Raw genomic sequence first — 22080 nt, forward strand, 5'->3', positions numbered from 1 at the left:
ACAGCAACAGCATAGATTGAACTGAAGTGGTTTGAAAAAGCATTTCTAATGTTGTATTGCTCTCTGTTCTCTCCTTCCCTCATTCCCCAGGAGTGGATATTCAGTGACCCTTTAATCAGGCAGCAGGACAAGTGTCTCTCAATCACCTCCTTCTCCACTGGCTCCCAGATCACCATTGAAGCGTGCAATCAGAAAGACGGCAGACAGGTACTGCACTTCCTTCTTAGCAATTGCATTCCATTGCTACTGCAGTGCCATTGCAGTATGCACTTTTGACACATGGGTTTGAAAGGGTGGCTCAATGGCTGTGGAGATGAGATACATTCTGTAATGAGATTACTGTTTGAAAATGCCACTTTTTCGACTGGAACTTCTAAAATATCCTAGCCATTATTGATGATCATGCTAGTAGGGAAATCCTTGGAGAGGCAGTCCAAAAAAAGACTGTAGCCAATTGAAAAGTGTGTGTGAATGAATGGAATGGTGTAAGATGGTCGAAATATTGAAAATTTCTCTGTACCCTATTTAAAATTTCTCTGTACATGAATGCACACACAAACACACACACACACACAGGTCTCATCGACAAAAGGACAAAAGGACCTTATTAGATGCAGCCTTCTCCCCATTTTCCATGTTTCTGAAATGGAAACAGAGCCCAGAATGCTGACCCGGTGTTTCATCACACTAGAGAATGAATCCACTTTAAATTTGGTTGCTGCCTCCTGCAGAATTCTAGGTTTTGTAGCTTAGGGAGGAGCCTTTAATATCCTCACTAAACTACAAACCCCAGAATTCTGCAGGAGGCCAAAACCAGATTTAAATTGGATTCATTTTCTAGTGTGATGAAGTAACTAATTGAAGAACACGAAGAGGAAATGGGGAAAGGACAGGGAAAGGATGGGAAATGATGTGGGATAGGAGGCCATCCCAGAAGACAGGGAAAGACAGTAGGGAATGAAGGAGGACCATTCAGTCTCCTTTTCCCTGCCCGTCTGATGAGGTCCCAATGTTGCCATAGATTTAATGTAAACGTCTCACAGCTTTGAATGGTCCTTTACAAAAGCCAGACAGTCTGTCTCAAACGTCACTGAATTTGCACTCTGTGATGCTGTAAAAGTTCACCTTCAAGTCACCCCAGCAAGAAAACAATTTGAAGGAGCACTATCAGCAAGATAGCATATACATTGTAGTGCTGTGCAAAGAAAACAAAAGTAAATGTTACTTCAGCAGTGGTTAAAACACAACAGAAAAAGAACCAAGATTAGAAGATACTAACTAGATAACAATCCCTTCATCTTTTGGTTTCTGACCTCTGTTCTTTGTTTTGTCACAAAGCTTGGAACATTACTTCATTAACCATTGATGGTCATTGAGATCTCTAAGGTGCCATCTACACAACTGTATAAAATCCACATTATCTGCTTTGAACTGGATTATATGGCAGTGTAGACTAAGATAATCCAGTTCAAATCAGATAATTTGGTTTTTCTGCTTTGATAACCTGGGTTATCTGTAGAAGGGGCCTAAGTCATAGCATCAAAATAAGATTATGATTGTCATCGTCGTCATCCTGTTTCTTTCCTACCTTAATCAAGACACAGCATCAAATGGGCAGAATTGTGATACTGCAGGGAATCCATGAACTAAGCCCCCTTTTAAATTGCTATATAACCCAGATTACCAAAGCAGATAACCCACATGATCTGATTTGAACATCCAATGGGTGTTTCTAGCAATTTATATGGCTCTATAGCAACAGATACCAAAGTATGTGGCATTTTATACTGGAAATAGTAAAAGCTATGCACTTAAAGCACAACTCAGGGGAAGACATTTGAACTTCCGCAAAACAACCGCAAAAAGGTCAACAACCCTACATGTATTCCGTTAAGAACTAGTTGTATAGAATGGCTTTGGGATATGTATTTGAAAGACAGGCTTCAAGGAACTTTGATAGACAGATTTTGAACTGACATTTTAACATGTACACTGGTGACCTTTTTTTTCTTGCTACATGAAGAATGAAAATTACTAAATGTTTAAAGTTTCTGATTTTTGACTTGAAATTTGAGGGCTAACAAGAGACCCTGAAATTGGGATGAGCAGAATATTTCAGACCTTTTGGAAATCTTTATTATGATAATGATAGTTGTCATCATTATTCTCGGCATTGTCATTATTGTCAACTTTATTTATGTCCAGCCTTTCGCCAAAAACAAGACTCATGAATGCTGTTCTTAGTGCTTGTCTTGTCTTTTTTTTTCAAAAAACCTTTTCTGAATTTTATGTATGTCTATGTTTTTATTAGAAACAGAAGTCTTTTTGTCAGATACAACCATCTCTCCTTGCAAGATAACCTCTCTTGACAACATGTTGTTTTGGAAGAGCAATAATCAGTATTTTTCCTCTCACAAATGAGGGACTATGTTATGTTACAATATAGCACCCACTGTCCATGGTTCAATTACAGTTGGGAGACAGGGTTTCTCCACCCACCACTGCAGGATGAAGTGTACAAATCAGGCGATGAGCAACCAATATAGTTAAGCATCATTCCTGCTATTGGGTTCAAAGGTTTCCAGAGGAACACAGCATTTCACCCCAATCCTAAACCTTTAGAAAAAAGTTCCCTATATCTTGCTGAAGGAGCTTTCTCTGTCTCTCAGTTACTACAGCAATTTCCAATTGTGCTAGAGCACTGTTTCTCAACTTTCCTAATGCCACAACGCCTTAATACAGTTCCTCATGTTGTTGTGACCCCCAACCATAAAATCATGTTTGTTGCTACTTCATAACTGTAATTTTGCTACTGTTCTAAATCGTAATATAAATACCTGATATGCAGGATGTATTTTCATTTACTGGACAAATACCTGATAAGCCCAAACTTGAATACTGGTGGGATTGATTTTTTTCATTTGGGAGTCATGTTGTTGTTGTTCATTCGTTCAGTCGTCTCCGACTCTTCGTGACCTCATGGACCAGCCCACGCCAGAACTCCCTGTCGGCTGTTACCACCCCCAGCTCCCTCAAGGTCAGTCCAGTCACTTCAAGGATGCCATCCATCCATCTTGCCCTTGGTCGGCCCCTCTTCCTTTTGCCTTCCACTTTCCCCAACATAATTGTCTTCTCTAGGCTTTCCTGTCTCCTCATGATGTGGCCAAAGTACTTCAACTTTGTCTCTAGTATCTTTCCCTCCAGTGAGCAGTCAGGCTTTATTTCCTGGAGGATGGACTGGTTGGATCTTCTCGCAGTCCAAGGCACTCTCAGCACTTTCCTCCAACACCACAGCTCAAAAGCATCGATCTTCCTTCGCTCAGCCTTCCCTAAGGTCCAGCTCTCACATCCGTAGGTGACTACAGGGAATACCATGGCTTTGACTAGGTGGATCTTTGTTGCCAGTCTGATGTCTCTACTCTTCACTATTTTATCGAGACTGGACATTGCTCTCCTCCCAAGAAGTAAGCGTCTTCTGATTTCCTGGCTACAGTCTGCATCTGCAGTAATCTTTGCACCTAGAAATACAAAGTCTGTCACAGCCTCCACGGTTTCTCCCTCTATTTTCCAGTTGTCAATCATTCTTGTTGCCATAATCTTGGTTTTTTTGACGTTTAGCTGCAACCCGGCTTTTGCGCTTTCTTCTTTCACCTTGATTAGAAGGCTCCTCAGCTCCTCCTCGCTTTCGGCCATCAGGGTGGTGTCATCTGCATATCTGAGGTTGTTAATGTTTCTTCCAGCAATTTTCACCCCAGCTTTGCATTCATCCAGCCCCGCACATCGCATGATGTGTTCTGCATACAAGTTAAAAAGGTTGGGTGAGAGGATGCAGCCTTGCCGTACGCCTTTCCCAATCTTGAACCAGTCTGTTGTTCCGTGGTCAGTTCTGACTGTTGCTACTTGGTCCTTGTACAGATTCCTCAGGAGAGAGACAAGGTGACTTGGTATCCCCATACCACCAAGAACTTGCCACAATTTATTATGATCCACACAGTCAAAGGCTTTAGAATAGTCAATGAAGCAGAAGTAGATGTTTTTCTGAAACTCCCTGCCTTTCTCCATTATCCAGCGGATATTGGCAATCTGGTCTCTCGTTCCTCTGCCTTTTCTAAACCCAGCTTGAACATCTGGCAGCTCTCGCTCCATGTATTGCTGGAGTCTTCCTTGCAGGATCTTGAGCATTACCTTACTGGCATGAGAAATAAGGGCCACTGTACGGAAGTTGGAGCAGTCCTTCGCATTTCCCTTTTTTGGTATGGGGATATAAGTTGATTTTTTCCAGTCTGATGGCCATTCTTGTGTTTTCCATATTTGCTGGCAAATGGCATGCATCACCTTGACAGCATCATCTTTTAAGATTTTAAACAGTTCAGCTGGGATCCCGTCGTCTCCTGCTGCCTTGTTGTTAGCAATGCTTCTTAAGGCCCATTCAACCTCACTCCTCAGGATGTCTGGTTCTAATTCATTCACCACACCATCATAACTATCCTCAATATTATTATCCTTCCTATACAGATCTTCTGTATAGTCTCGCCACCTTCTCTTGATCTCTTCAGCTTCTGTTAGGTCCCTGCCATCTTTGTTTCTTATCATACCAATTTTTGCCTGAAATTTACCTCCAATGTTTCTAATTTTCTGGAAGAGGTCTCTTGTCCTTCCTATTCTGTTGTCTTCTTCCACTTCCATGCATTGCTTATTTAAAAATAGTTCCTTATCTCTTCTAGCTAACCTCTGGAATTGCGCATTTAACTGGGCATATCTCCCCTTACTATCACTGTTTCCTTTTGCTTTCCTCCTTTCTTGGGCTACTTCCAGTGTCTCAGCAGACAACCATTTTGCCTTCTTGGTTTTCTTTTTCTTTGGAACGTACTTTGTTGCCGTCTCCTGAACAATGTTGCGGACTTCTGTCCATAGTTCTTCTGGGACTCTGTTTACTAAATCTAGTCTTTCAAATCTGTTCTTCACTTCCACTGTATATTCGCTAGGAATGTTAGTGAGATCATATCTAACTGGTCTGTGTATTTTCCCTGATCTCTTTAGTTTTATTTTAAATTGAGCAATAAGAAGTTCGTGATCTGAGCTACAGTCATAGGTGTCATAGTCACTGGGATTTATAATTAACCTGCAATCTAAACTCCACCAATGATGGAATTGAACCAAACTTGGCACACAGAACTCCCATGACCAACAGAAAATACTGGAAGGGTTTGGTGGGCATTGACCCTGAGTTTTGGAGTTGTAGTTCACCTACACCCAGAGAGCACTGTGGACTCAAATAATGATAGAGCTGGACCAAACTTAGCATGAATACTCAATATGCCCAAATATGAACACATATGGAGTTTGGGGGAAATAGACTGGACATTTGGGGGTTGTAGTTGCTGGAATTTATAGTTCACCTACAATCAAACAGCATTCTGAACCCCACTAATGATAGAATTGGGCCAAACTTCCCACACAGAACCCCCATGACCAACAGAAAATATTGGCAACCCCTCTGGCACCCCTCGTGACCCCCAGGTTGAGAAACATTGTGCTAGAGTGTGGTAGATGGGAATCTGTCCTTTCCAATATTATTTGTCATTTTGCTATAAAAGAGAGAGAGGAGGAAATGTATACATTTAATTGCCCGCATATTTTTCAGCTACAGTTAATTGCTCGATCTCCATTTTGTCATACAAACTACTGGATCGCTTTTGAATCCTTGTCCATGGAAAACATAAACATATATTCCTGAAGAAGAGGTCTGTTCAATACAGTGTAAAAACTGTCACTGTGCATACGCTAGGGAAATTCTCATGCCTGAAATTAAGATTTCCAGGTGAGTTGTACTCGTGCAGGTGACCATTGCACAGGAATTAGGTCACCAGTTTCTCCTTAAGTGCTTTCATCAAGTCTTTCTCCCTGGGGTGCTGAGTGGATATTTGCAGCAAACCTCTCTCCACAGTTTCTCTTGCACCTAACAAGCACTTTTCTGTTAGTTGTGTTTTGCCATTCTCAGTTGGTGTCCTTTTAAAAAATGCATGGTAAAGAGCATATCCATTTGAGGTTTTCCAGAATAAAGGCACTGATGCTTCCTAGATTAAAATGGAACCACATTGACTTCTGGTCACTAGTTCTTTTTTAAAGCGTTCAGGGTCTAAGAGGAGGCAAAGAACATGGTGAAAATCCCACTCACACACATACATATATATTGTGGAGAAAAATAATTATTTGCAGCTAAACCCCACACAGGGTTTAAATTGTCTGTTTTTTAAATTGATAATCTATTTCATGTACTTGTCATCTTTTTAAATTGTTATTATTTATTGCATTAAAGGTAAAGGTTTCCCCTGACACTAAGTCTAGTCATGTCCAACTCTGGGGGGTGCTGCTCATCTCCATTTCTAAGCCGAAATCCGGCGTTATCCATAGACACCTCCAAGGTCATGTGGCCGGCATGACTGCATGGAGTGCCATTACTTTCCCACCAAGGCGGTACCTATTGTTCTACTCACATTTGCATGTTTTCGAAATACTAGGTTGGCAGAAGCTTGGCCTAACATTGGGAGCTCACCCTCTCCCAGATTCGAACTGCCAACCTTTCAGTCAGCAAGTTCAGCAGCTCAGTGGTTTAACCTGTTGCACCACCAGGGGGCCCAACATTTATTGCATGACATCACTTTTATTGTAAGCCACCTTGTGATCTTTGGCTATATATGGTAGGATATATTTTAATTAATTAATAAAGATCGGAATCCTGTATCATGGTTATTTATATATATTTTTACGGAGATGTCTATGCCACCTTTCTCCAGGATGGACCCAAGGTGGCTCGCATCATATTAGAAATATACATACAAATAATTTTAAAAACCATAACTAAACAAGTATTGGAGATTCAATAAGCCTTTAAAACTTTCCATATTATTAAACATTAAAAAGTTAAAATCAGTTTAAAATTCCCATTCTTTTGAATGCATTTCTGGAGTTGTGCACTTGAGATTGTGATGTAGAGACTGCGTACAGACTGTGAAAGTCCCAAATCAAGAGTTACCTGGAACCAGCTGCTGCATTCGATGATGCTCTGTTTCCCTGTCACTCGGGAAGCAGCTGCTTGCTGTTCCTACCCCTGCTTGTATGAGTAATATTTAGTGCAAAGGGGAATTGCAATAGGGATCCTGTTTCTGCCTGTTGTGCCAGTAATCATTAATGTGAGAAAGTGGAAATGGCAGCCTTCTGCTTCCTGAGACACAGGGGAATAGACCACCATTAATCACAGCAGCTGGTACACAGTAAGTGAGGATGGTCAGTACAGAATCTATTACATTGGCCAGTACACATTTTGGTGCCTCAAATATCAGATCTGTTTCTGGGTATATTGTACCTGCTGATACCAAACATGGTACCAGTTTCCCCCTATTTGCTCTAATTTCTGAGATACAGAACATACGCCATCTACCAGTCTTCATCTACTGGTCCACAGAAAATCATGATAACCATATCTGAGAAACTAGAGCTGAAATGATCTATCCAAATAAAACCCCAGAAAGAGGTCTAAAATCAAAACACCAAGAAAAAAACATTGGGATGTGTTATTTACTCTGTTGTTATGGTGCTATTACTACCTAAGTGTCGTAAATGTCCCACAGGATTCTGACTAAAAGACATTTGTGGAAAAGATATGTGTGCCCTTTCATCTCCAGCAATGATGCACTTAAATGTTCTTTTGGAGGTTTCAAAAAACAAATCCTGTTCCTCTTGGAATATAAACAGCTATGGCAGGTAAAAAGAGTGACAACCAATGAAGCCAAGCCATCCTCTCTGCATTTATTATATAACTAGCTATACCCAGCCATGCTTCGCTGTGGCTCAATCTGATGAGGAATGAATGTGGGTTTTTTAAGCAAAGATTTGGCAGTATGACTTCTGACTCCAGTAATGATTTTGCACCATATATTCAATTGGTCATTTTCCTCTCCTATGAAGTAATTATGGAGAAATGTGTGGTTACTGTTGGACAAATGAATCAAAGAGCCAGCTCTATGGTGAATATGTCCCTGATTTTTAAATGCTGGCATAAAATACTCCGCTGTAACATCAGTGCCAGTCATTTGTTAACAGGAATTGCAATTTCTGTTGTTTTTGAGCAATTGTTTGGAATCATCAGTAATTCCATTTAACAAACTTTTCACTTGTTCTTTTGCCTACCCGAGTTAAGGAAGCTTCACTTTTCCACTTGCACAGCACATTTCTGGGGTTTCCCCTTTAAATTTCCCTGCTTTGCAGTGCGGACAAACTGTGTCCATTTTATTGTCAAAGGCTTTCATGGCTGGAGCCACTAGGTTATTGTGGATGCTAGCCATAGATACAGGAAAACATCAGGACAGAATGCTTCTAAAACATGGGCATATAGCCTGAAAAACCTACAACAACCCTGTGTCCACTTTTTCCGAATGGAAGGAATTAACATGAGGTATTATTTTGAATATCCGGTTCGTATGAAAAAGCAATCCAATGTCATGAAGCTCGATCATTCAGATATTACAACAGCATACGTCTTTGCTGTCAATCTAATTGTTTTTGGCATTGTTGAGGCAATTGTGCTGCTCTTCTTCTTCTCAATTCAACTGGTAAAACTTCAAGCCTGGATTCCCTTGTTCTTTTTCTATTGCCAGTAGTAACTACTCAGAGTTCTGCTTCCATTTCTTTTAACACTGAGGTAAATTGATAGCAGCACTGTGATTGGTTGGTTTTTCTTTTGCTGCTGAGGTGTAAGGAAAGCTGCACTATGATTGGCTGTTATTACTTCTACTGCTGTGGTTTTACGAAAGCTGCTCTGTGTTTGGTTGTTTTTTTCTCAGACTGCTGAGGTAAAAGGACAGCTGTCTTGCAATTGGTTGCTAGAACTCATTTTTCCTTTTTTTAATGTTTAGGTAAATTAAAAACTAGGCTGGGTTTGGTTACTATGGTTACTACACAGATTTATAATTTTTTTTACAACTTTCATAAGAGTGGGTGCTGGGATCTTTTTCGTGGCCACTTTGTCTTTTCCAGGACTGCTAGTTTTATTGTTTAAACATGCGCATATTAGATAGCAACATTGTATTAAAATTTCAAGTCTTTTGTCCATCTAGTTTTTGAGTTTTGTGTGCACAAACATACACAGGCTGATATTTTATATATAACGATATGCAATTAGCACTAAATGGCGGAAGCACTCGGCTAGCATAAGTTTTCATTTTTAAAAATAACTTGTTATCTAAAAGCACCTGATGTGCAGAAGTTACATCATTCTTTCCTGCAAAACAAGAGAATGGATGTGCATAATTTCATTGAACATTTAAAGAGGCCTTATTTATTTATTTATTTATTTATTTATTATTTACGGCATTTATAGCCCGCCTTTCTCAGTCTTGCGGCGATTCAAGGTGGCTCACAGCATTAGCACATTTAATACCATACATTCATAAAAATCTATTAAAAACATACAACACAACATTATAAAAAGCATATATAAACCATTTAATAACATATGATCACCCATGTCGTCCAGTTAAAAATCATTATCCAGCAGCATCTAGTCATTCCATATTCATTGTTCTTATATCAAAATTACCTATTCTGCTGCACTTCCAAATGCTTGTTCAAAAAGCCAAGTTTTTACTCTTTTTCTGAAGATCAGGAGGGAGGGGGCTGATCTAATCTCCCTAGGGAGGGAGTGCCACAACCAAGGGACCACCACTGACAAGGCCCTGTCCCTTGTGCATTTGTGCGGAAGGTGGGATCAAGAGCAGGGCCTCCCCAGCCAAGCTTAAATTCCTAGATGGTTCATAAGGAGAGATACGTTCGGACAGGTAAGCTGGGCCAGAACCATTTAGGGCTTTATAGGCTAAAGTCAGCACTTTGAATTGTGCCTGGTAGCAAACTGGCAGCCAGTGGAGCTGGTGCAGCATAGGAGTTGTATGCTCCCTGAGTGCAGCTCCTGTTAGAAGCCTGGCTGCAGCCCGCTGGACCATTTGAAGTTTCCAAACAGTCTTCAAAGGCAACCCCATGTAGAGCATGTTGTAGTAGTCTATACAGGATGTAACCAGAGCTTAAACTACCATGGCCAAGTCAGATTTCCCAAGTTATGAGTGTAGCTGGTGCACAGGTTTTAACTGTGCAAATGCTCCCAAGGTCACCGCTGAAACCTGGGGCTCCAGGCTCAGCGAAGAATCCAGGATCACACCCAAGCTGCAAATCTTTTTTCCTGAAACTGTTCTGTTTCATTAAGAACTAGCTTCATGATAAACAGTTCTGGCCCAGTTTACCTGTCTGAACGCATCTCTTCCTATGAACCATCTAGGTGTTTAAGATCGTCTGAGAAGCCCTGCTCTTGGTCCCACCTTCTTCACAGATCTGATTGGCGGGAATGAGAGACAGCGCCTTCTCAGTGGTGGCCCCCCAGCTATGGAACACCCTCCCTAGGGACATTAGATCGTCCCCCTCCCTCCTGACATTTCGAAAGAGAGTTAAGACCTGGCTGTTCGAGCAGGCATTTGCAGATGCAGTATAGCTGATAAACTGAGACTCATGGAATGACAGGACGATGCGATGGAAAATGATTTTGATGATGAGATGCTGAGAACTGTATTTTATGGTTTTAATTGTTAATTGTTTATTGTTTTTATACGGTTTATACTATATGTAATTGTTTTTGACTGTATTTTATCTTGTGGGGCATTGATTGCCAAATGTAAACCGCCTCGAGTCGCCTCTGAGCTGTAGTATAGTACAAGTATAGTAAATAAATAAATAAATAAATGATAGAGATTCTTTTGTTGTTATTGGGTGACTTCTGGTCATTTCTGACTTATGCCTCCAGTAAAACAAACCAATCACAGGATTTGAAGTGTAATATTGTTCTCTTTAATGGAAAACGATTCTTCTGGTGAAACTACATATTTGTATTGTTTTTCAGCAGTGTTTTGGAACAAATTATTCTGTAACATTATAAATTTAGATGATCTTATCAAGATTGAAATTCTGTGAAATTTTACTCCCTGATATTTTGATAGTTGTTACTATTGTTATTTGCATGTAGTGGACACCCATAAAATTATTTCTTCAGCATTCTATAAAAAAAATCAACACTGCAAATGCCAACATGATAAAATATAACAAAGAAACACAGGCTAAAAACCAGTGAATGCACCCAGCAGCTAACCACCAAGATGTCAAAGGGATTAAAATAACAAAGGTCTTTAAAGGTCTGGGAGCTCAAAAAAGTATTTTCATAGCACTGGAAATGTTAGTGTGAGGTAAGCTTTTTTGAGGAGAACATACCATAAGAAATAACCAACAGTGAAAAGACCCTCTCTTTAGTAGCCACCTTCCTAACTTCAGAGAAAAGAAAGAGGGTCTCCATAGATGATCATAGAAAATTGGCACATATGGGACAAACATATGCATTCAGTAAGTGTGAGTCCTGTGCTTTCAAAAAATAAATTGTGAAGTCAGCAAAATGAGGATATAATATAGTCCAAAAAAAGTAGGTGGGGTAGGAAGCACTGCATTTTAAACTTACCCAGACATCTAAATGGCAACAATTTAACAAATTATTTTCTGGGTCTCTGTGACAGTTTTCCAGGCTGTATGGTCATATTCCAGAAGTATTCTCTCCTGATGTTTCACCCACATCTATGGCAGGCATCCTCAAGAGGTTGTGAGGTTTGTTGGAAACTGGACAAGTGAGGTTTATATATCTGTGGAATGTCCAGGGTGGGAGGAAGAACTCTTATTTACTTGAGGCAATTGGCATATGAATGTTGCAATTGGCCACCTTGACTAGCATTGAATGGCCTTGTAGCTTCAAAGCCTGACTGATTGCTACCTGGGGGAATCCTTTGTTGAGAGGTGTTAGCTGGCCCTGATGGATTCTTGTCTCGAATTCCCCTGTTTCTTGAGTGTTGCTCTTTATTTACTGTCCTGATTTTAGAGGGTTTTCTTAATACTGGTAGCCAGATTTTTTTTCAAATGATTTTATGGTTCGAATAAAATTGTTCTTTGGACCAATCTGACCTCTTTGTGCCTTCCCAGTTGACATAAACCTGCAGATCTTGAAAAGCTATGTGGCTATTAGCCATACTGGCTGGGGAATTCTGGAAGTTGTAAGCCAAAAGGATAATTTTTATAATCTGTGCAGCCACTGTGACACAGTTCCTATGTGGGTGGCCGCTCATAGTGCAGTTCCACAAGAAAGCCTTTTTATGAACAGCTTTCCATAAGGTTTAGAGTCTGATGTTAAATATATGCAGCCAAAGAGGTACATTGCTGTAGTTAAAACTGAATTAAACCATGTATAGAAACCTTTGCTTATTCATGAAGCAATGGCTATGCAACTGAAAGTGAACATTCACTTTTAACATATGATCCAGATTTCCATTGTCAAAGTTGTTAGAGCATGGCCTGACAGTATCAAGCTCCAGGATGTGTGTGTTTTAGGGTACCTAGCTATGCCTTTATTTCCCAATGTTCTAAGTTTGCTTTCATATCCACTATGCTCCCTTAAGGTAAAGGTAAAGGTAGTCCCCTGACATTAAATCCAGTCATGTCTGACTCTGGGGTGTGGTGCTCATCTCCATTTCTAAGCCGAAGAGCCAGCATTGTCCATAGACACCTCCAAGATCTTGTGGCCGGCATGACTGCATGGAGCGCCGTTACCTTCCCGCCGGAGCAGTACCTATTGATCTACTCACATTTGCATGTTTTCGAACTGCTAGGTTGGCATAAGCTAGGGCTGACAGCGGAATCCCCGGAATCGAACCTGCGACCTTTCGATCAACAAGCTCACAGCTCAGTGCTTTAACCCAGTGCGTCACCGGGGGCTCCTATGCTCCCTTAGTGGTGGTTAATTTCTTAATTACTCCTGCTTTACACTCAAGCCATCGGATGCAAAATCTCAAATTAGGTTGACGCTTTTAGAGCCACAGTACTGATCTCTGGACCAACTCTTTGCAATGTCGAGGGAAATTGATGAAATCAAGCCCACAATTTGTGGCTAACTAATTACAAGAAGTGGTAATTGTGGAAATACATTTCCTACATGTAATCCCTGCCCTTAGTTTCACACTTGTGCCCTCTCTCACCTTCCTTTCCATTGAAGTGAATAATGGAAAAGGCTTCTGTTGAAACAACAACTGCTGTGCTTTCAAGTCTTGCAATTAACTGAGAAGTTGCTTTGTTTGGTGTCATTCAGGAGAAAATGCTTGCTGGGTGCCCTGCTGCGGTAAGGCCATTGCTGAAGTACCAGCGACTGATATCAATTCCTCTTAAAGAGGTTTAGAGATCAGTGTACCTGTAATTCAGAAAAATAACACAATGCACTGTCTCTCAATAGGACGGAGGGCCAAAGAAAAGAAAATGTCCTTTGCTAATTATCACTGTTAGCAATCTCTGTACTGTCCCCCGAGCACGATAAATCAGGCTGTTTCCTTATGGCCAAAGTCTGTGAGGAAAGTTCTGAAGCTCAATGATAATGAAGTCTGGCTCACCACCAGAAGCAGAAATCCTACTGTTGGTGTCAAAAACCTATCGCCAATTATACTGTGTAGTACTATTTTTGTTCCTGGATATTTTCTTTTTCCATGTCAGTAGTGACTTGAGAGACTGCAAATTGCTTCTGGTGTCATTTCCTAATAGACTCTATAAAAATGGAAAGGTTTATTAAACTGCAAAAACTGTTTTTGCGGGACAAATTGCTACATATTTTGCTATATTTTGTCAATGAATATCTGATAGAGTCTCAACCAATTCAACATAGTTTGTGGCAATCACAAAAACAAAGTTTCTAGAGCGTAACAACCAGTTTCAAGGTACGTACAGCACAATTAAACAGGAAATAACACTTTCAAACCAGGAAAATGTTTCCAATTCTGTTACATAGTGTTATAGCCACCTTTGGATGTCTAGCAGAACATGGCAATAAGATATGCCGCCTCTCTTAATTCTGCTCTCTGGGGGATTAAATCCATTTAAACTCACCAACCAAGGATATGTCTCTTGGTTAATTTGGGACTTGAGACTTTGCTGATTCCCTTGGCAACACTCTGTACCATTGATTTGAGCCAATGGCATCCGCTCTGATATCTTTTCTGGGTCACCTTGCTGGAAAGAACTCTGGGGTGCTATATTTAGATGGCTTTAGTCTGTTGAAGAAGGAAGTTCCAGGAAGCTGATGCTGAGGAATTGTTGTTGCACGTAGTGGCCAGGAACATTGATTCCAATGTTCACTGGTATGAATCTGCTGTATGAATTAATGCTGCTTGCATGGTTAATCATGAAGGAGAGGGTATATATGCTACCCACTACATCACTCGCGTAGAGTTATTGTAAGGTGACTCTGTGTATCCAAGGGAGGGCATGAGCACACAACTCAGGATCAACTTCACAACTTTTATGTGGAATTATATGGTACTTTTCTTAGGTGTGTGGAAAAGGGAGGAGATGGACTCCCATTCCTCCCACATCCAAAAAACACTGGTGGCTGAGTTACTAAGTGAATCTGCTCAAGTGAGTAAATTTATAGGGGAGGAGCATGGAGTAAACTCATCAATCCCAGCACCTTCCACTGATATGAGCTCTCACTGTTAGGCCCAGCTTCTGCCAACCTAGCAGTTTGAAAACATGCAAGTGTGAGTAGATCAATAGGTACAGCTTCTGTGGGAAGGTAACTGCGCTCTGTGCAGTCATGCCAGCCACATGACCTTGGAGGTGTCTACGGACTATGCCAACTCTTTGGCTTAGAAATGGAGATGAGCACAACCCCCCAGAGTTGAACACAAGTAGACTTAATATCAGGGGAAACCTTTACCTTTACTATGTGTCAGTGCTAGGGAGATCGTAGTTGCATGACATGAGTGATTATGACATCTGTTCACAATGGCAAAGCTTTTAGTATGGTAACATCACCATTTTACATTTTACAAAGTTGTAGCAAAGATGAGGCCTTACCTTGCTAACAAGGTAGTAACCAATAGGTTTCTTGGAATATCCCCTGAACTTTGAGTGGAGCTTTAATTCAGTCTCTAATCCTGATGATCTTCAATTGTGTACTTATACACCCAGCTTGACTTGGGAATTATTTTATAAGAGAGATAAAGTTAGTCCACCAACAGAACCAAAAGATTGGAAGTAGGTTAGTTGCTAAAATATCAATGTTCAGGATGCTACTGGTGTGTTCCTAGGCCAGAATGTTGTTAGTGACTTTCATATATGTAAGTTACCATAAGGTAGAAGTTGAAGATTTTTGGTTGATGCATGCATCTGTAATCAGTTTAAGTTCATGGAGGCAGAGTTGCACATAGAGTACCTTTGTATACTGCAAACATGCATCTATCTGCTCTGGCTGGAATTGGCGGTAGCCTTCCTTTGGCTGTATATTTGTTAGCTCATTAATAATTATAACAATAATAAAACTTTATTTATACCCCGCCACCATCTCCCCAAGGGGACTTGGGGCGGCTAACATGAGGCCAAGCCCAACAATTACATAAGCAAAATAAAATACATACAACAGATAATAACACCAAATAAAATGCAAACAATAACAAATAATACAATAGGGTAAACATAGGATGTGAGATAAAATAATAAAGAAGTTGAGCACAGTGGCTTGTACGCTCAGCTGCATTCAACTACATAAACCTTGTGTTGCCATTCAACACAAGGTTTGGGTAGTACAATCAACATGTTGAGATTTCTACCATGAGTACTGACGTGGGATATCAGTATAGTTGGTCAGCAAGAGCTGTAAAAAAGTTATATTTTGATTATATTTCCCAGAATCCCCTAACAAACACAGCTGCTGATCATACTTGCTGGAAATTCTGTAAGTTGTAAGTTGAAAAAGTAACTTCTTGAAGCCTTTGGCAAAGGGCAATATACCCTGAAGGCCAAACAGTTCTATCAGGGCAAATCTTCGTATAAAGAGAAATTCGATGCAGTTGGGTGATACTTCTAAGAAAATGATTATTCCTAAGGAAGCCGTTATATTGGGTGTTTGTTGATTTCAACATCTGGATGTTTATTGGTTGCCTTACAGTGTGCAACATATGTCTTGGCTGTCTCAAATCATTTAGCATGTCATCCTGGGAAGAGTTAGTCATTTATGAATGCATACTGTGTTCTAACATTAATTTAAAAGAAGGGGGAAGGCAATACTATCAACTTTCCCCAGATGCATGTGCCAGTCTGCAAAAGACCGTTGGGCCATCAATGCCAGGCTGGCAAGCAATCCCTTTTTGCCCTCATCAAACAAGCAGATGAGACAAATATCAGTTTAATATGCTCAGGCTGTCAGGCTGCTGAGACCATTAACCCCGTGTCATGAAAAGACCATCTGCCTGGATGAGGAAGGAACGGAGGGAGGCCCATTCAGACCAAATTAAACCTCTATGCATACCACAGAGATGGCATCAGGGACCTCACAGCTCCAGACTGTGGTTAATATCTATATTTATTGTGCAGATGCCAAAATACTGATCTTGGAGGCTAAGCAGGGTCAGCCCTTGTAACTACTTGGATGTGAGACTACCAACAAATACCAGGTGCTATAGGCAATATTTTATAAGAAGGAACTGGTAAAATCCTCTCTCTGAGACAATCTGGTAAAAATTATGCTGTTACCATAAATTGATGAGCAACATGAAGACACATTTATTTATTTACTTCATTTCTACCCCACCTTTCTCAACCCGGAGGGGACTCAAGGCAGAGTCCACATGCACATACATTTATTTAGTATTTCATGGCTTCCAGATTCACTACGCAGCTACTATTTTTGGGGCCCGCACTGGGAGAAAGGTGGGCTATTCAAAGAAAGGAAGAAAGGGAGGAAGAGGAAGGAAGGAATTCATAGGATTGTCATAAGCTAACTGGAAACTTGAAAGCACATAAAGATGCACATCGGCCATTTTAGGTACAGAGGAGACCTTTTTAGCAATAGAAAGTGCTGTAAGTCCATTTCTTCTCACCACCTGACATCCGCTGGGAAGTAGTAGCCAATAGTGAAAGGACCAAGGCAGTGACATCTCCAGCTCATCCCTTATTTGGGTATCAGCCAGCACATCAACGACTTAAATCAAGAAATAGTTTTCTAAGATCTACAGAGACACTCACTGGAACACCCCAGCAAGTGAGAGTCCAAAAGTGGCAGGCTCAAACCCAGAACTCCCCCCTGGGCACACAGAAACCTGGGCAACTTGGAAGGCGCTGAACAGACTGTGCTCTGGCACCATGAGATGCAGAGCCAATCTTAAGAAATGGGACTACAAAGTGGAACCCACAACATGCGAGTATGGAGAAGAGCAAACCACTGACCACCTGTAATGCAACCTGAGCCCTGCTACATGCACAATGGAGGACCTCCTTGCAGCAACAGCAGAGTCACTCCAAGTGGCCAGATACTGGTCAAAGGACATTTAATTAACTACCAAGCTTGCAAACTTTGTGTTTTGTCTGTTTGTTTGTTTGTTTGCTTGTTTGTTTTGTTAAAAATGTAATACAAATGTCTGGTTGCTCCTGACACGATAAATAAATAAACTTCCTGTATTACAAAAAGTTATCTCGAGGAGTTAAAATGTCACCAAAAACACAAGTAAATATCAAAATGTGATGTAGTGGTTTGTCTATAGCTCTGAAGACCATGGTTCAAATCCCTACCCAGCCATGGAAATCCACTGGGTGATCTTGGGTGAGTTAGATTCCCTCAGCCTCCAAGGTAAAGGTAAAGGCAAAGCCTTTCTGAACACATCTTGCCAAGAAAACCCCATGATAGGTTCACCATGGGGTTGTTATAAATCTGAAATAACCTGAAGGCACACAACAACAATATCAAGAACAATAAGGCCACAAAAACTCTGATGTAACCCAGCCTTCTGCTGTCTGTCAGGACTATCTATCCATCTGCCTTACAGACCTTGGATGATTTGCACTACTGTATTTCATAAGCAGTGAAGCAGGGACATACTCTAAAAATAATGCTGCTTACAAAGCATTATATGAAAACATCTGCAGGTGAGTTATATCACAGCTGCAGGGAATTGAAAAAAAGAAGCATAACCCACTCAGGCACATAAATTACTTATTTTTGTTTGACAGTAGTTATAAGAAGCTTAATTGAGTTTTTATGCACCTTATACCTTGTTTGGCTGTTTCACCAAGGATAATTGATGCTCATTCCTGCTGTTGACTCCATCTTATTAAATGAGATATCGAAGCATGGATTGCAGATACATTATCTTAGTTATGAAATCATCATGTGAGCTAATAGGTGTCTTTCCCCTCAAATATGTGAGTGGTGACTGGGAAAGAGACAAAGCCATGAATTATAGTCATCCTTGTCTTTCCTAATTGATACAATGCTTAGATAGGTCTTGACGCACTATGTAAGTTCTAGGTCAAGACGTGGATCTACAGTACACTAGAAGTTATACATGAGAGAATCTACCAGGGAGCTAAAGTAATTCAGTGTGAGTGATTCAAAATGGGAGATTGGCTTTCCACCCCACTCCAAGCCACAATGTCAATCATCCCAGTGCTGTTTCCCCATTCTGTCTTTCAGGGAGATCATGGGTAAAGTTACTTTTTGGACTATAATGCTCAGAGTCTCCAGGCAACATGTTATAAAATAGTCATTCTTCCAAACTCTGCTGATCAAAACTAAATCAGAATGGTTTAACAATTAGGGATGCTGTAAGATCTCAGATCCTTCTTCACTGTCACATAAGGATCTTCATGGGTACATCAAACACATTTTTATTTCTTGTCATATTAGAATTTAAAATAGCAAAACTTTGGGGAATGAATCTGGAATATCATCTACTTTTTGAATGCAAATGAAATATTTCAGTCTGTAGTTTCCCAACGAGTATCAAAATTAAGAAGCAAAGAAGGAGACATGTTTTCCTATACTGATGCAATTTTTTCTCTTCTCTCCCACCTCCCTTTCCTGTCTCCCGTTTTCAGAAATGGAAGATGAAAGGCAGCTTCATCCAGCACTTTGTCAGTGGCCTATGCTTGGAAAGCCAGTCCAGCAGACTAGTGACCAACATCTGCCAGTCAGATATACCAGGCCAACAGTGGGAGCTGCTCCAAGCCACATGATGGTTGCCCAGCAATTTCTCCAGTGCTTTTGCATGAGACTTTGGGAACGGAAGGGGTTAGGGTGGGGAATGGAGTTTAAACCTTAAGTATTTTGATTGTGATCCTCAGTCAATATCCATTTCAGTTGAAATGTCAGTGTTCTTGAATTCATTAATGAAGCACTCCATGGTGTATGGAAACGTCACCAGAACTGGCCCATTTGTAACCCGTGTTTTCCACACTGTGAATACACTATAGGACACTCAATAGCAGCTCAAAGTTGGAGAATGGGACATCCCAATAGCCAAGACTTTAGTGTGACTCAGACTGACTGACAGTTCTTCCCATCTATTGCTTTCTCTCCAGGGAAATGTGTGGTCTCTGGTCCCTTGGAGTTGTGGCAATTGGTGTCTGTGACAACGCTTAATGTGAACTCCTGGTGGATTTGCTTGACTTCATTGTCTTTCAGACATGCCATCCCTTCTCATTTTGCATGTGTGTTGTACAAAATGCTTTATGGGAAAGCAGGCAAAATTAGTCATGCCTAAGTTATTGGGAATTGCATCTTTGGCAGGGAAATGCAAGGCTTAGAGCCTGGGGGCTTGGTTGGTCTGCTTTTGTTTCAAAGTTTGTTTCTTCATTGAAGTATGTTAATGTAATTCTTTGCAGAAATATGGATCCTTGTGTTTCCCTAGCTGAAAATAGGGCTATGGTATAGCAGTGGGAAAGTTAAAGCCAAGCTTTAGAGGATAAATGATTTGATTTTTTTAAAGAGCTTGACTCCTGAAGTACAAACATCGTTTGAAATTACATAAACAAAAGGTCCCTGTGTGTTTTTATACAAAAAAAAGTGTTTCCCATTGTGTATTGTGTATGTATCTTGTTTCTTTTCCCCCTACATTTCTTCCATTTCAAAATCAAAGTTCAGAAAATTAATGGCTAAGCTCTGGCAGATCAGTTATTGGAGGTCACACTTGAGACTGACAAATGTGATGCAGCAGCTGCTAGGAACCATCCATTAAGTCCCATTCTAGAAGGCATTCTGTGACATTGTGCCGACAGCCTGTGTTAAAAGCGTTGATGCTTTGTGAACTAAGCAAAGGGACATGGAGCAGTCTGGAGAGAACAGGTATCACTTTATTCCAGTTGCAAAATTAGTCCACTTGCATACATACATGTGCAATTTTAAATATAGGACTGAAAGTGTCATTGTATTCAACTGAAATTGTCATCATGTTCTACCCATCTTAACAAATGTTACAAAGCCATTTCTACTGTGCAGTCTGTTACAGAGAAACATTCCTCTTCTTGAAAGCTTCTTATCAATTTAGGCCTGAGGTAAGGCCATCATTGTGCGCATTTCCTCATTTCAGTGCATAACACAAACTCACAAACCATTTGCTGACTGGTTCATAATTCCTAGGAACTTCCCAAAGGGAAAAAAGCAAACTTAAAGAAAGCACTTCTGCTGGAAGAAAGGATGTTATTGCCTTGTAACCACTGGAGATTGTACATGTAGTGACACTAGCTTGGAAACAAGCCCTACTGAACTTGATAGAATTTGCTTCTGCATAAATGTGCATGGGATCACATGGCACATCAAGTGCACAGCAGTGTTCAGATGATCTGTGACACTGCATGCATTAGCTGAAGCTCAAATAAATCTTGACATGCAGACTAACCGGAGAGCCTGATGGTGCTGTGATAAAGCAGCATCCAGAATAAGCCTCTCCAAAATTAGATGGTCCTGTCGTGAGCACCATGGTTTGAATTGCATCTGAATGGAAGCAAAAGTCTTGATGGTTAAATTGACCTCTGAGCCTCATATTTGAGAATTGTTCCAATGTATGTCAATACCACTGATGAAGATGCCTGTGTGCTGGAACTAGAGCCTTATTCAGGCCTTCAAATAAGGATTAACTAAACATATCTTATATGCATAGAGGTCTTCCATGTGACTCAAAACCCTAGAAAAACAGAATTCCATGCACACAGAAAGCTCCCTAGCTGAGACTCATTGCTTTTCATATGTGCAAACCAAGATCGAAGTGACTAGTATATATTCATATTTCACATGTGTAGCTAACCCTTATCTAGAATGTCTGAACAGTACTTTGCCCAGAGAGGTTTTTTACGTCAGTCTCTCCAGTCCCCTGAGAACACATCTTATACTAATGGTCTTCTCTACTAATCAAAACTGACATCAGAAACATTCAAAATATGTCCAGCAACACATCTGTCAGCAAGCCAAGTTCAGTTGCTGATCATCCACTCAAACTCACATAATCTTTCTGTAAAAAAAAAGAGTTAATTTGGATCTAGTGTAGATTCTAATTTTATTCAGTAGCCTTCTGGGTAATAATAACCTTTATCTTGGAGAACTTTGACATGGGCCATGAAGATGGCTGTAGGTCAGCAGCCTCATGCCATGAAGGCAGAAATGAGGGGAAAGCGGTATTTTAACCTCTCCCCTTTTGCTATTGGAGATGTTCTGTCTTTCAGTTCATTTGTGGAGTAGAATTAAACTCTACCATCAGCCTACAGTTGGTCTCTCTGGCTCATCAGCTTATAGTTCTATTATTGGCTAGTCTGAGAACAGATGTGGGAATCAGCAGAGCTGTGGATCCTTTGATTCCATGGGTTTTCTTGGGCTGCATTTACTCTATCATATAATGCAGTTTGAACTGCATTATATGGCCAGTGTAGACCCATGTAATTCAGTTTGAACTTCACTGAACTGTATTATATGGGTTTATACTAAGTAATTCAGTTCAATCGGTGTAAACTGAGTCTTGGATTTCTCCTTTCAAATACTATTTTCATTATCTGTGGATTTGAAGTTGTGTCTGATGTCCCTTCTACACTGCTATATCAAATCCAGATTATTTGCTTTGAACTGGATGATATGACAGTGTAGACCCATATAATCCAGTTCAAAGCAGATAATATGGATTATCTGATTTGATAATCTGGTTT

At 40.5% G+C, this 22080-nt stretch overlaps 1 protein-coding gene across 1 annotated transcript in view; it reads left to right on the forward strand.

Annotated features, from left to right (window-relative positions):
* GALNT16 (polypeptide N-acetylgalactosaminyltransferase 16) overlaps positions 1 to 19969 on the forward strand; it is a 255113-nt gene extending 235144 nt beyond the window's left edge. The window contains exons 14-15 of the mRNA XM_060762047.2: positions 91 to 207; positions 18988 to 19969. Of these exons, the coding sequence (XP_060618030.2) occupies positions 91 to 207; positions 18988 to 19125 (255 nt within the window). The 3' untranslated portion in view covers positions 19126 to 19969. The remainder of the gene's footprint in view (positions 1 to 90; positions 208 to 18987) is intronic.
* The last annotated feature ends 2111 nt before the right edge of the window (positions 19970 to 22080 follow it).

The sequence above is a fragment of the Anolis sagrei genome, chromosome 1 (assembly GCF_037176765.1).
Source record: "Anolis sagrei isolate rAnoSag1 chromosome 1, rAnoSag1.mat, whole genome shotgun sequence".
Taxonomy (NCBI): Eukaryota; Metazoa; Chordata; class Lepidosauria; order Squamata; family Dactyloidae; genus Anolis; species Anolis sagrei.